Source organism: Nerophis ophidion, linkage group LG29 (genome assembly GCF_033978795.1).
Source record: "Nerophis ophidion isolate RoL-2023_Sa linkage group LG29, RoL_Noph_v1.0, whole genome shotgun sequence".
Taxonomy (NCBI): domain Eukaryota; kingdom Metazoa; phylum Chordata; class Actinopteri; order Syngnathiformes; family Syngnathidae; genus Nerophis; species Nerophis ophidion.
The window spans coordinates 14960794-14978967 of record NC_084639.1 but is presented as its reverse complement, the minus strand read 5'-3'; the positions used below and the strand labels follow the sequence as shown (position 1 = coordinate 14978967).

The 18174-nt window shown below is 37.4% G+C and overlaps 1 protein-coding gene across 2 annotated transcripts in view; it reads right to left on the bottom strand.

Annotated features, from left to right (window-relative positions):
* The window catches only part of LOC133546107 (diacylglycerol kinase theta-like), a 68127-nt gene extending 51473 nt beyond the window's left edge, over nucleotides 1–16654 (bottom strand). The window contains exons 1-5 of one of the 2 annotated variants that reach the window (XM_061891950.1): nucleotides 15552–16654; nucleotides 9755–9834; nucleotides 5346–5445; nucleotides 5188–5273; nucleotides 4984–5109 (exon numbers count right to left, since the gene is read on the bottom strand). In XM_061891950.1, coding sequence (XP_061747934.1) covers nucleotides 4984–5109; nucleotides 5188–5273; nucleotides 5346–5445; nucleotides 9755–9834; nucleotides 15552–15738 — 579 coding nt within the window. In that variant the 5' untranslated portion in view covers nucleotides 15739–16654. The remainder of the gene's footprint in view (nucleotides 1–4983; nucleotides 5110–5187; nucleotides 5274–5345; nucleotides 5446–9754; nucleotides 9835–15551) is intronic. The other variant, XM_061891951.1, reaches the window with a different exon arrangement.
* Nucleotides 16655–18174: the final 1520 nt, after the last annotated feature.

Genomic DNA, 18174 nt, shown 5'->3' with positions numbered 1-18174 from the left:
TGACTGTCACAAGGCTAATACAAGACTGACATGTGTAACAACTTATTTAGTTACATACAGCTAATACACTGAAAGGTGACTGGCATCTCACATGAGACTGACACATGACTAATACAAGACTGACACCAGACCGACATGTCTAACAACTTAGTTAGTGACATCTAACTAATACACTGAAAGGTGACTGGCGTCTAACATGTTTACTGGCATGTGACTGACACATGACTAATACAAGACCGACATGTCTAACAACTTATTTAGTGACATGTAGCTAATACACTGTAAGGTGACTGTCATCTTAAATGTTTACTGGCTTGTGACTGACACAAGACTAATACAAGACTGACATGTCTAATGACATGCTTAGTGACATGTGACTGAAACATCTTACATGTTCACTGACACAAGACTGACATGTCTAATAGATAGATAGATAAATAGTACTTTATTGATACCTTCAGGAGAGTTCCCCCAGGAAAATTAAAGTGACATGGGACTAAAACATCTTACATGTTCTCTGACATGTAACTGACACAAGACTGACGTATCTAATGACATCCTTAAAGACATGTGACTGAAACACCTTACACGTTCACTGACATGTGAACGAGACACAACTGACATGTCTAAGGACATGCTTAGAGACTGAAACATCTAACATGACCACTGACATGTGACTGACACAAGACTGCCATGTCTAATGACATAGGACTGAAACATCTTACATGTTCTCTGAAATGTGACTGACACAAGACTGACGTGTCTAATGACATCCTTAATGACATGGGACTGAAACATCTTACATCTTCACTGACGTGACTGACACAAGACTTACATGTCTAATGACTTGCTTAGTGACATGGGACTGAAACATCTTACATGTTCTCTGACATGTGACTGACACTAGACTGACGTGTCTAATGACATCCTTAGTGACATGGGACTGAAACATCATACATCTTCAGACATGTGACTGACACAAGACTGACATGTCTAATGACATGCTTAGAGACGGAAACATCTTACATGTCACTGACGTGACTGACACAAGACTGACATGTCTAATGACATGTTTAGAGACTGAAACATCTTACATGTTCACTGACACAAGACTGACATGTCTAATGACATGCTTAGTGACGGAAACATCTTACATGTCACTGACGTGACTGACATGTCTAATGATATGCTTAGAGATTTAAACATCTTACATGTTCACTGACACAACACTGAAATGTCTAATGACATCCTTAGTGACATAGGACTGAAACATCTTACATCTTCACTGACGTGACTGACACAAGACTTACATGTCTAATGACATGCTTAGTGACATGGGACTGAAACATCTTACATGTTCTCTGACATGTGACTGACACTAGACTGACGTGTCTAATGACATCCTTAGTGACATGGGACTGAAACATCATACATCTTCACTGACATGTCTAATGACATGCTTGGTGACGGAAACATCTTACATGTCACTGACGTGACTGACACAAGACTGACATGTCTAATGACATGCTTAGAGACTGAAACATCTTACATGTTCACTGACACAAGACTGACATGTCTAATTACATGCTTTGTGACCTAAACATCTTACATGTCACTGACCTGACTGACATGTCTAATGACATGCTTAGAGATTGAAACATCTTACATGTTCACTGACACAACACTGAAATGTCTAATGACAGGCTTAGTGAAATGGGACTGAAACATCTTACATGTTCTCTGACATGTGACTGACACAAGACTGACATGTCTAATGACAGGCTTAGGGACATGGGACTGAAACATCTTACATGTTCTCTGACATGTGACTGACACAAGACTGACGTGTCTAATGACATCTTTAGTGACATTGGACTGAAACATCTTACATGTTCTCTGACATGTGACTGACACAAGACTGACATGTCTAATGACAGGCTTAGTGACATGGGACTGAAACATCTTACATGTTCTCTGACATGTGACTGACACAAGACTGACGTGTCTAATGACATCCTTAGTGACATGGGACTGAAACATCTTACATCTTCACTGACATGTGACTGACATGTCTAATAACATCCTTAGTGACTGAAACATCTTACATGTCACTGACATGTGACTGACACAAGACTGACATGTCTGATGACATGCTTAGTGACTGAAACATCTTACATGTGACTGACATGTGACTGACACAAGACTGCCATGTCTAATAGATAAATACTACTTTATTGATTCCTTCAGGAGAGTTCCCCCAGGAAAATGAAAGTAACATGGGACTGAAACATCTTACATGTTCTCTGACATGTGACTGACACAAGCCTGACGTGTCTAATGACATCCTTAGTGACATGGGACTGAAACATCTTACATCTTCACTGACATGTGACTGACACAAGACTGACATGTCTAATGACATGCTTAGTGACTGAAACATCTTACATGTCACTGACATGTGACTGACACAAGACTGACATGTCTGATGACATGCTTAGAGACTGAAACATCTTACATGTTCACTAACACAAGACTGACATGTCTAATGACATGCTTAGTGACTGAAACATCTTACATGTCACTGACATGTGACTGACATGTCTAATGACATGCTTAGTGACGGAAACATCTTACATGTCACTGACATATGACTGACAAGACTCACATGTCTAATGACATGCTTAGAGACTGAAACATCTTACATGTTCACTGACACAAGACTGACATGTCTAATGACATGCTTAGTGACTGAAACATCTTACATGTCACTGACATGTGACTGACACAAGACTGACATGTCTAATGACATGCTTAGTGACGGAAACATCTTACATGTCACTGACATGTGACTGACACAAGACTGACATGTCTAATGACATGCTTAGAGACTTAAACATCTTACATGTTCACTGACACAAGACTGACATGCCTAATGACAGGCTTAGTGACATGGGACTGAAACATCTTACATGTTCTCTGACATGTGACTGACACTAGACTGACGTGTCTAATGACATCCTTAGTGACATGGGACTGAAACATCTTACATCTTCAGACATGTGACTGACACAAGACTGACATGTCTAATGACATGCTTAGAGACGGAAACATCTTACATGTCACTGACGTGACTGACACAAGACTGACATGTCTAATGACATGCTTAGAGACTGAAACATCTTACATGTTCACTGACACAAGACTGACATGTCTAATTACATGCTTAGTGACGGAAACATCTTACATGTCACTGATGTGACTGACATGTCTAATGACATGCTTAATGACTGAAACATCTTACATGTCACTGACATGTGACTGACACAAGACTGACATGTCTAATGACATGCTTAGTGACTGAAACATCTTACATGTCACTGACATGTGACTGACACAAGACTGACGTGTCTAATGACATGCTTAGTGACGGAAACATCTTACATGTCACTGACATGTGACTGACACAAGACTGACATGTCTAATGACATGCTTAGAGACTTAAACATCTTACATGTTCACTGACACAAGACTGACATGCCTAATGACAGGCTTAGTGACATGGGACTGAAACATCTTACATGTTCTCTGACATGTGACTGACACTAGACTGACGTGTCTAATGACATCCTTAGTGACATGGGACTGAAACATCATACATCTTCAGACATGTGACTGACAAGACTGACATGTCTAATGACATGCTTAGAGACGGAAACATCTTACATGTCACTGACGTGACTGACACAAGACTGACATGTCTAATGACATGCTTAGAGACTGAAACATCTTACATGTTCACTGACACAAGACTGACATGTCTAATTACATGCTTAGTGACGGAAACATCTTACATGTCACTGACGTGACTGACATGTCTAATGACATGCTTAGAGATTGAAACATCTTACATGTTCACTGACACAACACTGAAATTTCTAATGACAGGCTTAGTGACATAGGACTGAAACATCTTACATGTTCTCTGAATGTGACTGACACAAGACTGACGTGTCTTAATGACATCCTTAGTGAGATGGGACTGAAACATCTTACATCTTCACTGACGTGACTGACACAAGACTTACATGTCTAATGACATGCTTAGTGACATGGGACTGAAACATCTTACATGTTCTCTGACATGTGACTGACACTAGACTGACGTGTCTAATGACATCCTTAGTGACATGGGACTGAAACATCATACATCTTCAGACATGTGACTGACACAAGACTTACATGTCTAATGACATGCTTAGTGACATGGGACTGAAACATCTTACATGTTCTCTGACATGTGACTGACACTAGACTGACGTGTCTAATGACATCCTTAGTGACATGGGACTGAAACATCATACATCTTCACTGACATGTCTAATGACATGCTTGGAGACGGAAACATCTTGCATGTCACTGACGTGACTGACACAAGACTGACATGTCTAATGACATGCTTAGAGACTGAAACATCTTACCTGTTCACTGACACAAGACTGACATGTCTAATTACATGCTTAGTGACCTAAACATCTTACATGTCACTGACGTGACTGACATGTCTAATGACATGCTTAGTGACCTAAACATCTTACATGTCACTGACGTGACTGACATGTCTAATGACATGCTTAGAGATTGAAACATCTTACATGTTCACTGACACAACACTGAAATGTCTAATGACAGGCTTAGTGACATGGGACTGAAACATCTTACATGTTCTCTGACATGTGACTGACACAAGACTGACATGTCTAATGACAGGCTTAGTGACATGGGACTGAAACATCTTACATGTTCTCTGACATGTGACTGACACAAGACTGACATGTCTAATGACATGCTTATTGACTGAAACATCTTACATGTCACTGACATGTGACTGACATGTCTAATGACATGCTTATTGACACGGCACAGAGGCTATCTTGCAGCAGGAATGGACTTTTAACCGCGTGATATTCCTTGATGCCTTCTTACCGTAATGTTGCACCACTCGCACCTCATTCCCGCCAGGACGTCGGAGGAGCTGCAGGACCGTCGACACACCTCGCACCTCGCGCTGCTCGCCAGGTTGCCCTCCCTCCAGTGGTGGTGAAACGTGCCCTGCAGACACAAAGTACCGGGGAGGAGTTGATTTGGTTTCCCAGGACAGGAAGTCTAAGAATCGGACAGGACGCCAACCTGCTCCCGGCTTCCGTCCGTGTGACAAAGGCGGCAGTCGGCGCAGGCAAAGGCGGCGCAGTCGGCGTGCACGTGGAGCTCGCACACTGAAAGTGTTAGCAAGAGTTGTTAGCGACGGCGATTGCAACGTCAATGGCGCCCCCTAGCGGCGTGCGGACCTTCGCAGCGCAGCGCGGCGTTTCCCTCCGTCTGCTTCCTGCACACGCAGCACATGCGTCTCTTGCCGGTGTCCGGGCCCAAGCAGTGCGCCACGGGGACCTGCAGGAGTGGGGGAGACACGATGACAAACATTTATACTGAGACATAATGACAAAAAACATTTATACACGAGACACGTTGACAAACAACATTTATATATGATGACAAGCAACATTTATACAAAATGAGACACAATGACAAACATTTATACATGACAAACAACATTTATACACGATGACAAACAACATTTTTACACTTTGAGACACAATGACAAAAACATTTATACACAATCTGCAATGAGGCGGCGACTTGTCCAGGGTGTACCCCACCTACTGCCCGAATGCAGCTGAGATAGGCTCCAGTGACCCCCCGCATCCCCAAAAGGGACAAGCGGTGGTAAATGGATGGATGGATTTATACACAATGAGACACGATGACAAACAACATTTATACCCAATGAGACAAGGTGACAAACATTTATACAAAATGACAAACAACATTTATACCCAATGAGACAAGGTGACAAACAACATTTATACAAAATGACAAATATTTACACACAATAAGACACAATGACAAACAATATTTATACACAATGACAAACAACATTTATACACAATGAGACACGATGACAAACAACATTTATACACAATGACAAACAACATTTATACCCAATGAGACAAGGTGACAAACTTTATACACAATGACAAACAACATTTATACACAATGAGACAAGGTGACAAACAACATTGATACAAAATGACAAACAACATTTACACACAATAAGACACGACAAACAATATTTATACACAATGACAAACAACATTTATACACAATGAGACAGGATGACAAACACTTATACACAATGACAAACAACATTTATACACAATGAGACATGATGACAAACATTTATACACAATGACAAACAACATTTATACCCAATGAGACAAGGTGACAAACAACATTTATACACAATGACAAACAACATTTATACACAATGAGACAAGGTGACAAACAACATTTATACAAAATGACAAACAACATTTACACACAATAAGACACGACAAACAACATTTATACACAATGACAAACATTTATACACAATGAGACACGATGACAAACAACATTTGTACACAATGAGACAGGATGACAAACATTTATACACAATGACAAACAACATTTATACACAATGAGACATGATGACAAACAACATTTATACACAATGACAAACAACATTTATACCCAATGAGACAAGGTGACAAACATTTATACACAATGACAAACAACATTTATACACAATGAGACAAGGTGACAAACAACATTTATACAAAATGACAAACAACATTTACACACAATAAGACACGACAAACAATATTTATACACAATGACAAACAACATTTATACACAATGAGACACGATGACAAACACTTATACACAATGACAAACAACATTTATACACAATGAGACATGATGACAAACATTTATACACAATGACAAACAACATTTATACCCAATGAGACAAGGTGACAAACAACATTTATACACAATGACGAACAACATTTATACACAATGAGACAAGGTGACAAACAACATTTATACAAAATGACAAACAACATTTATACACAGTGAGACAAGGTGACAAACAACATTTATACAAAATGACAAACAACATTTACACACAATAAGACACAATGACAAACAATATTTATACACAATGACAAACAACACTTATACACAATGAGACACGATGACAAACAACATTTATACACAATGACAAACAACATTTATACCCAATGAGACAAGGTGACAAACTTTATACACAATGACAAACAACATTTATACACAATGAGACAAGGTGACGAACAACTTTTATACAAAATGACAAACAACATTTACACACAATAAGACACGACAAACAATATTTATACACAATGACAAACAACATTTATATACACTGAGACACGATGACAAACAACATTTATACACAATGAGACAGGATGACAAACAACATTTATACACAATGACAAACAACATTTATACCCAATGAGACAAGGTGACAAACAACATTTATACACAATGACAAACAACATTTATACACAATGAGACAAGGTGACAAACAACATTTATACAAAATTACAAACAACATTCACACACAATAAGACACAATGACAAACAATATTTATACACAATGACAAAAAAAAGGTATACACAATGAGACACGATGACAAACAACATTTATACACAATCACAAACAACATTTATACCCAATGAGACAAGGTGACAAACAACATTTATACAAAATGACAAACAACATTTACACACAATAAGACACGACAGACAATATTTATACACAATGACAAACAACATTTATACACAATGAGACACGATAACAAACAACATTTATACACAATGAGACAGGATGACAAACTTATACACAAAGACAATCAACATTTATACACAATGAGACATGATGACAAACAACATTTACACACAATGACAAACAACATTTACACCCAATGAGACAAGGTGACAAACAACATTCATACACAATGAAAAACAACATTCATACACAGTGAGACAAGGTGACAAGCAACATTTATACAAAATTACAAACAACATTCACACACAATAAGACACAATGACAAACAATATTTATACACAATGACAAACAACATTTATACCCAATGAGACAAGGTGACAAACAACATTTATACAAAATGACAAAATTTATACACAATGAGACAAGGTGACAAACAAAATTTATACAAAATGACAAACAACATTTACACACAATAAGACACAATGACGAACAATATTTAGACACAATGACAAACAATATGTATACACAATGACAAACAACGACAAACAACATTTATACACAATGAGACAGGATGACAAACAACATTTATACACAATGAGACAGGATGACAAACAACATTAATACACAATGAGACACGATGACAAACAACATTTATATATGATGACAATCAACATTTATACAAAATGAGACACAATGACAACTTTTATACACAATGAGACACAATGACAAACATTTATACATGACAAACAACATTTATACACAATGACAAACAACATTTATACACTTTGAGACACAATGACAAAAACATTTATACACAATCTGCAATGAGGTGGCGACTTGTCCAGGGTGTACCCCGCCTACTGCCCGAATGCAGCTGAGATAGGCTCCAGTGACGCCCCACACCCCCAAGCGGTGGTAAATGGATGGATGGATTCATACACAATGAGACATGATGACAAACAACATTTATACACAATGACAACATTTATACCCAATGAGACAAGGTGACAAACAACATTCATACAAAATGACAAACAATTTATACACAATGAGACAAGGTGACAAACAACATTAATACAAAATGACAAACAACATTTACACACAATAAGACACAATGACAAACAATATTTATACCCAATGACAAAAAAATGTATACACAATGAGACACGATGACAAACAACATTTATACACAATGACAAACAACATTTATACAAAATGACAAAATTTATACACAATGAGACAAGGTGACAAACAACATTTATACAAAATGACAAACATTTACACACAATAAGACACAATGACGAACAATATTTAGACACAATGACAAACAATATGTATTCACAATGACAAACAACATTTATACACAATGAGACAGGATGACAAACAACATTTATACACAATGACAACATTTATACCCAATGAGACAAGGTGACAAACAACATTCATACAAAATGACAAACAATTTATACACAATGAGACAAGGTGACAAACAACATTAATACAAAATGACAAACAACATTTACACACAATAAGACACAATGACATACAATATTTATACACAATGACAAACAACATTTATACACAATGACACACGATGACAAACATTTATACATGATGACAAACATGTATACACAATGATACACGATGACAAACATTTATACACAATGAGACACAATGACAAATAACATTTATACATGATGACAAACAACAGTTATACACAATGAGACACGATCACAAACAACATTTACACACAATGAGACACGATGACAAATAACATTTATACATGATGAAACACAACATTTATACACAATGAGAAATGATGACAAACAACATTTATACACGATGACAAACATTTATACACAATGAGACACAATGACAAATAACGACAAATAACATTTATACATGATGACAAACAACAGTTATACACAATGAGACACGATGACAAACACCATTTATACACGATGACAAACAACATTTACAAACAATGAGACACGATGACAAAAAACGGGCATGTGGTCAACGACAACAACGTGACGGCGCCTCACTCACCCGCACTGCAGAGGGCGCCATGCTGGAGCACGGCGAGCGTAGCGTCTTCAGACATTTCTCGTGACACATGAAGTTGCACACTGAGGGAGGCGACAACACACATACCGTGTCACCATGGCAACGCGGGTTAGAAGACGTCACTCGCGGTTAAGAGAGAGGGACGTGGATTTCAAAATAAAATACAAACCCCGTTTCCAAATGAGTTGTGAAATTGTGTTGGATGTAAATATAAACGGAATACAATGATTTGCAAATAATTTTCAACCCATATTCAGTTGAATATGCTACAAAGACAACATATTTGATGTTCAGGCTGATAAACTTTTTTTTTTTTTTTGGCAAATAATCATTAACTTTAGAATTCGATGCCAGCAACACGTGACAAAGAAGTTGGGAAATGTGGCAATAAATACGGTCCGTAAAATCATCAAAAGGTTCAGAGATTGTGGAGAAATCACTGCACGTAAGCAAAGATATTACGGACCTTTGATGCCTCAGGCGGTACCGCATCCAAAACCGACATCAGTGTGTAAAGGATATCACCACATGGGCCCAGGAACACTTCATAAAACCACTGTCAGTAACTACAGTTGGTTGCTACATCTGTATGTGCAAGTTAAAACTCTACTATGCAAAGCAAAACCCATTTATCAACAACACCAAGGAATGCCGCTCGCTTCGCTGGGCCCGAGCTCATCTAAGATAGACTGATGCAAAGTGGAAAAGTGTTCTGTGGTCTGACGAGTCCACGTTTCAAATTATATTTGGAAACTGTGGACATGGTGTCCTCCGGAACAAAGAGGAAAATAACCATCTGGATTGTTATAGGCACAAAGTTGAAAAGCCAGTATCTGTGATGGTATGGGGGTGTATTAGTGCCCAAGGCACTTACACATAACTTACACATCTGTGAAGGATCCATTAATGCCGAAAGGTCCATACAGGTTTTGGAGCAACATATGTTGTCATTCAAGCGACGTTATTATGGACGCCCCTGCTTATTTCAGCAAGATAATGCCAACCCACGTGTTACAACAGCGTGGTTTCGTAGTAAAAGAGTGTGATTCTTTCCTGGCCCACCTGCAGTCCAGACGTGTCTCCCAAAGAAAATGTGTGGCGCATTATGAAGCGTAAAATACAACAGCGGAGACCCCGGACTGTTGAACGACTGAAGCTCTACATAAAACAAGAATGGGAAATAATTCCACTTTCAAAGCTTCAACAGTTTCCTCAGTTCCCAAACATTTATTGAGTGCTGTTAAAAGAAAAGGTGATGTCACTCAGTGGTGAACATGCCCTTTCCCAACTACTTCGGCACGTGTTGCAGCCATAAAATTCTAAGTTAATTATTATTTGCAAAAAAAATAAAGTTTATGAGTTTGAACATCAAATATCTTGTCTTTGTCGTGCATTCAACTGAATATGGGTTGAAAAGGATTTGCAAATCATTGTATTCCTTTTGTATTTACATCAAACACAATTTCCCAACTCATATGGAAACGGGGTTTGTAGGTTGTTCTCACAATTACATTGGTTGTTATTATACATTACACACACACACACACACACACACACACACACACACGCACACGCACACGCACACGCACACGCACACGCACACGCACACGCACACGCACACGCACACGCCTTCTGCTGCCATGACAACTAGAGGAACTGCAAAAGAAAGGCTTCCGACCACCAAGCAACACGCACCCACACACACACACACACACACACACACACACACACACACACGACAACTGGCGTGTTACTGGGCAGAAGATGTGTGTGTCATATGTCTTTGTGAGGACCAGTTGGACTGTACTGTCAAGTGCAGTGAGGATACACAGTGCAGTTAAACAATGAGGACACGTAAACACAATTAAAACATTGTGGAATAAAACACACAATGTGGACATTAAGACACACTATGAAGATGTGAATGAGGAGGTGTAAGCCACAATAAAACATAAATGAGGACACGATGTTAGGACTTTCAGACGTAAATAAGGACACGTAAACACAATTAAGACACGTGTTATGGACCTTTGGACACAAGACAGACGTGAAACGTGATGACATTTATACACGACACAAGGACAAACAATCATTACATACAATAAAGATGTGAGACACGATGACAAACAACCTCTATACACAATAAAGAAGTGACACACGATGACAACATTTATGCACAATAGAGACTACAGACACGATGACAAACAACGTTTATACACAATAACGACGTGAGACGCAATGGCAACATTTATACACAGATAAAACGTGAGACACGATGACAAACATTTATACACAAAGATGTGTGACAATCAAAAAAAAAATTTACACACAAGGAGACACTATGACAAACAACATTTATACACATGAGACACGATGACAAACAACATTTATACACAGTGACAAACAACAGTTATACACAATGAGACACGATGACAAACAACATTTATACACAGTGACAGAAGATGACAAACAACATTTATACATGACGACAAACATTTATACACAATGAGACACGATGACAAACAACATTTATACACAATAGCGACATGAGACACGATGACAAAACAACATTTATAAATGATGACAAACAACATTTATACATGAAAAACAACATTTATACACAGTGAGACATGATGACAAACAACATTTATACACAATGACAAACAACATTTATACACAATGAGACACAATGACAAACAACATTTATACACGATGACATTTATACACAATGAGACACAATGACAAACAACATTTATACACGATGACAAACAACATTTATACTAAATGGAGACAGGATGACAAAACAACATTTATAAATGATGACAAACAACATTTATACATGACAAACAACATTTATACACAGTGAGACATGATGACAAACATTTATACACAGTGAGACATGATGACAAACAACATTTATACACAATGAGACATGAAGACAAACAACATTTATAATCAAATACAAACAACATTTATACACAATGAGACACGATGACAAACAAGATTCATACACAATGACATTTATACACAATGAGACACAATGACAAACAACATTTATACACGATGACAAACAACATTTAGACTAAATGAGACAGGATGACAAACAACATTTATACACAATGAGACATGAAGACAAACAACATTTATACACAATGACAAAAACCATTTATACACAATGAAATACGATGACAGACAAAATTCATAAACAATGACATTTATACACAATGAGACACGATGACAAACAAAATTCATACACAATGACATTCATACACAATGAGACACAATGACAAACAACATTTATACACAATGACAAACAACATTTATACTAAATGAGACAGGATGACAAACAACATTTATACACAATGACAAACAACATTCATACACAATGAGACACGATGACAAAAAACATTATACTAAATGAGACATGATGACAAATATTTAAACACAATGAGACACGATAACAAACAACATTATACCAAATGAAACAGGGTGACGAACAACATTTATACACGATGACAAACATTTATACACGATGACAAACATTTATACACGATGACAAACAACATTTATTCACAATGACAAATAACATTTATACACAATGAGAGACGATGACAAACAACATTTATACACAATGAGACACGATGACAAACAACATTTATACACAATAACAGCATTTATACACAATGAGACAGGGTGACAAACAACATTTATACACAATGACAAACAACATTTATACACGAGACACGGTGACAAACAACATTTACACACAATGACAACATTTATACACAATGAGACACGATGACAAACAACATTTAAACACAATGAGACACGATAAACAACATTATACCAAATGAAACAGGATGACAAACAACATTTATACACGACGACAAACAACATTTATACACAATGACAAACAACATTTATATACAATGACAAACAACATTTATACACAATGAGACACGATGACAAACAAAATGTATACACAATAACAGCATTTATACACAATGAGACAGGATGACAAACAACATTTATACACAATGACAAACAACATTTATACACGAGACACGATGACAAACAACATTTACACACAATGAGACACGATGACAAACAACATTTATACTCAATGACAACATTTATACACAATGACAAACAACATTTATACCCAATGACAAAGGATGACAAACAACATTTATACACGAGACACGATGACAAACAACATTTACACACAATGACAACATTTATACACAATGAGACACGATAACAACATTTATACACAATGACAACATTAATACACAATGAGACACGATGACAAACAACATTTATACACATTGAGACAGGATGACAAACAACACTTATACACAATGACAAACAACACTTATACACAATGACAAAGGATGACAAACACTTATACACAATGACAAACAACACTTATACACAATGACAAAGGATGACAAACAACACTTATACACAATGACAAACAACATTTATACACAATTAGACACAAAGAGAAACAACATTTATACACAATGAGACACGATAACAAACAACATTATACCAAATGAAACAGGATGACAAACAACATTTATACACGACGACAAACAACATTTATACACAATGACAAACAACATTTATACACAATGACAAACAACATTTATACACAATGAGACACGATGACAAACAAAATTTATACACAATAACAGCATTTATACACAATGAGACAGGATGACAAACAACATTTATACACAATGACAAAGGATGACAAACAACATTTATACACGAGACACGATGACAAACAACATTTACACACAATGACAACATTTATACACAATGAGACACGATGACAAACAACATTTATACACAATGACAACATTAATACACAATGAGACACGATGACAAACAACATTTATACACATTGAGACAGGATGACAAACAACACTTATACACAATGACAAAGGATGACAAACACTTATACACAATGACAAACAACACTTATACACAATGACAAAGGATGACAAACAACACTTATACACAATGACAAACAACATTTATACACAATTAGACACAAAGAGAAACAACATTTATACACAATGAGACACGATAACAAACAACATTATACCAAATGAAACAGGATGACAAACAACATTTATACACGACGACAAACAACATTTATACACAATGACAAACAACATTTATACACAATGACAAACAACATTTATACACAATGAGACACGATGACAAACAAAATTTATACACAATAACAGCATTTATACACAATGAGACAGGATGACAAACAACATTTATACACAATGACAAACAACATTTATACACGAGACACGATAACAAACAACATTTACACACAATGAGACATGATGACAAACAACATTTATACTCAATGACAACATTTATACACAATGAGACACGATGACCAACAACATTTATACACAATGACAAAGGATGACAAACAACATTTATACACGAAACACGATGACAAACAACATTTACACACAATGACAACATTTATACACAATGAGACACGATGACAAACAACATTTATACACATTGAGACAGGATGACAAACAACACTTATACACAATGACAAAGGATGACAAACAACACTTATACACAATGACAAACAACATTTATACACAATTAGACACGAAGAGAAACAACATTTATACATGACAAACAACATTTACACACAATAAATGTCAGTCATTAGTCCAAACCGCCTGCAGTCAACAATGTTGCCAAACAGGGTCAAGCTAGAAAAGGTGTGTACCTTCACACAGGAAGCCGAGCAGTCCCCACAGGAAGTCGCTGCAGTGGTGACAATACGTGGGTTTGGTCAGCGTGGCCCTCTTGAAGCTGTGACCCAGAGCCGGGTTCTGGTATCGGTTCTTGGCCGTCAGCGGGCTCGCAGTCCGGCTGTCTGAGGCTTCCGGCCCGGCCGGGTAGCAGTCGGCCATGTCTGGCGCGCATGCACGACGCCTACAATATGTCCGAGTCCATCGGCCGCGGTACGAAGCCGCAAATCCCAAAGCGCTTATTGATCAAGTATCGAACCGTTAGGATCAATACGTGACGTCATCCCGCCTTTCAGAGGGGGGCGTGGTCCCGTCCGGCTCATAAGCACGTCGCGCGGGGGGAACCTTGCTCGTTCACGTCGGCGGTGACGAGCGTCGTGATCAATGACTTCCGCCTTTTTTAAAGTCAGGGGTCACGTGACGCGCGGGCCCGCGTGAGAGCGGTACCAGCCGGCGCGGGGGCGCGCGGCACACAGGAGAAAAGTGACGAGCGCGTCCAGAACCTCAAGAACACAAATAGTACATTTAAAAGTTAACAAGTGTTCTGTTTTCACTTCTTCTCTTTCATCCTATACTTCCTTCTTTATTGTGAGTGTTCGCCTCATCGTGTTCTCGCTCACTTCCGGTTTCCTTCCTCCGTCTTCTCTGAACACATAATCCGCTTTGTAAACTTTTACGATGTACTTTTATTACATGTATTACGACATTTCAAGTGTATGTTCATTATATATTTATTATTACATTTTGTTCCTTCAATAAGGCGCTTAAGGGGCCGACTTGCACTTACTAAACATGACCAGAAGATGTCAGTATAACCCCGCCTCGTCTCTAAAACTATTTCCGGGTGTCAGTTTGTTATTTACAAGTTATGATTACACTCAACTGATGATTTTCCCCGCTAATAAGAGTGTTACGATATTTAATTTATTGCATTTATGATTTTTTTTTAACCATTTTTTTTTTAAAGGAACAAATAGACTTACATATTTGAATGAGTCAAGTTATTTATTGTCATTGCTTTCATACAGACAAGTGAATACAACTTAGCGGCATCGTCGTTTAAAAACAATAAAAAACTAAAACTACTATATAAAAGAATGCAATATAAAAATCACGTGACTCGCCTCTGAGATCACCTGATCCGAACAGGTGTCGGCGCGGCAATCATCGAAACGAGAGGGGGCGCTAAAGGCTAAAAAAAAAAAGATAAAATAGATGCATGACATCACACGGAACGACCATGACGTCATACATTAAGTCAAAACCCCAAAACCACCCCCCCTCCTTTTTTTTTTTTTTTTTTTTTTTTTTTTTTTAAGCAATCGATCACTGTGGAAGGGCATCTGTCGCTTCATCCTGGACAATATTCATGACAAATTTGTGCATTGTTTTAAAGATGTGATATTTGGTTCTACACTGTATGAACAAAAAAATGAAAAGGAATTTTACCTTTGCAACCTCATTATTCTATTGGCTAAGTTTTATATTCATGAATGTAAGTTTCTCAATACCCGACCTGTCTTTTGTGCCTTTAAAAAAAGATTTAGAAATCTACATTAAAACACTCTCCACCTCTAACAACAAAAAAGCTGTGAAAACGATGATGTGCTCCAAATTTAACTTAATTTTATGGCTTTGCACCTTGTTTATGTGTATATATATATATATGTGTATGTATATATATATATATATATATATATATATATATATATATATATACATACATACATACATACATATATTCAAACCCCATTTCCATATGAGTTGGGAAATTGTGTTAGATGTAAATATAAATGGAATACAATGATTTGCAAATCCTTTTCAACCCATATTCAGTTGAATGCACTACAAAGACAACATATATGATGTTCAAACTCATAAACTTTTTTTTTTTTTGCAAATAATAATAAACTTAGAATTTCATTGCTGCAACACGTGCCAAAGTAGTTGGGAAAGGGCATGTTCACCACTGTGTTGAATCACCTTTTCTTTTAACAACACTCAAACATTTGGGAACTGAGGAAACTAATTGTTGAAGCTTCGAAGTGGAATTCTTTATCATTCTTGTTTTATGTAGAGCTTCAGTCGTTCAACAGTCCGGGGACTCAGCTGTTGTATGTTACGCTTCATAATGTGCACACATTTTTGATGGGAGACAGGTCTGGACTGCAGGCGGGCCAGGAAAGTACCCACGCTCTTTTACTACTAAACCACGTTGTTGTAACACGTGGCTTTGCGTTGTCTTGCTGAAATAAGCAGTGGCGTCCATGATAATGTTGCTTGGATGACAACATGTGTTGCTCCAAAACCTGTGTGTACCTTTCAGCATTAATGGTGCCTTCACAGATGTGTAAGTTACCCATGCCTTGGGCACTAATGCACCCCCATACCATCACAGATGCTGGCTTTTGAACTTTGCGCCCAAAACAATCCGGATGGTTATTTTCCTCTTTGTTCCGGAGGACACAACGTCCTCTGTTTCCAAATATAATTTGAAATGTGGACTCGTCAGACCACAGAACACTTTTCCACTTTGTATCAAAACCATCTTAGATGATTTCGGGCCCAGCACTTACAGATGTAGCAACTAACTGTAGT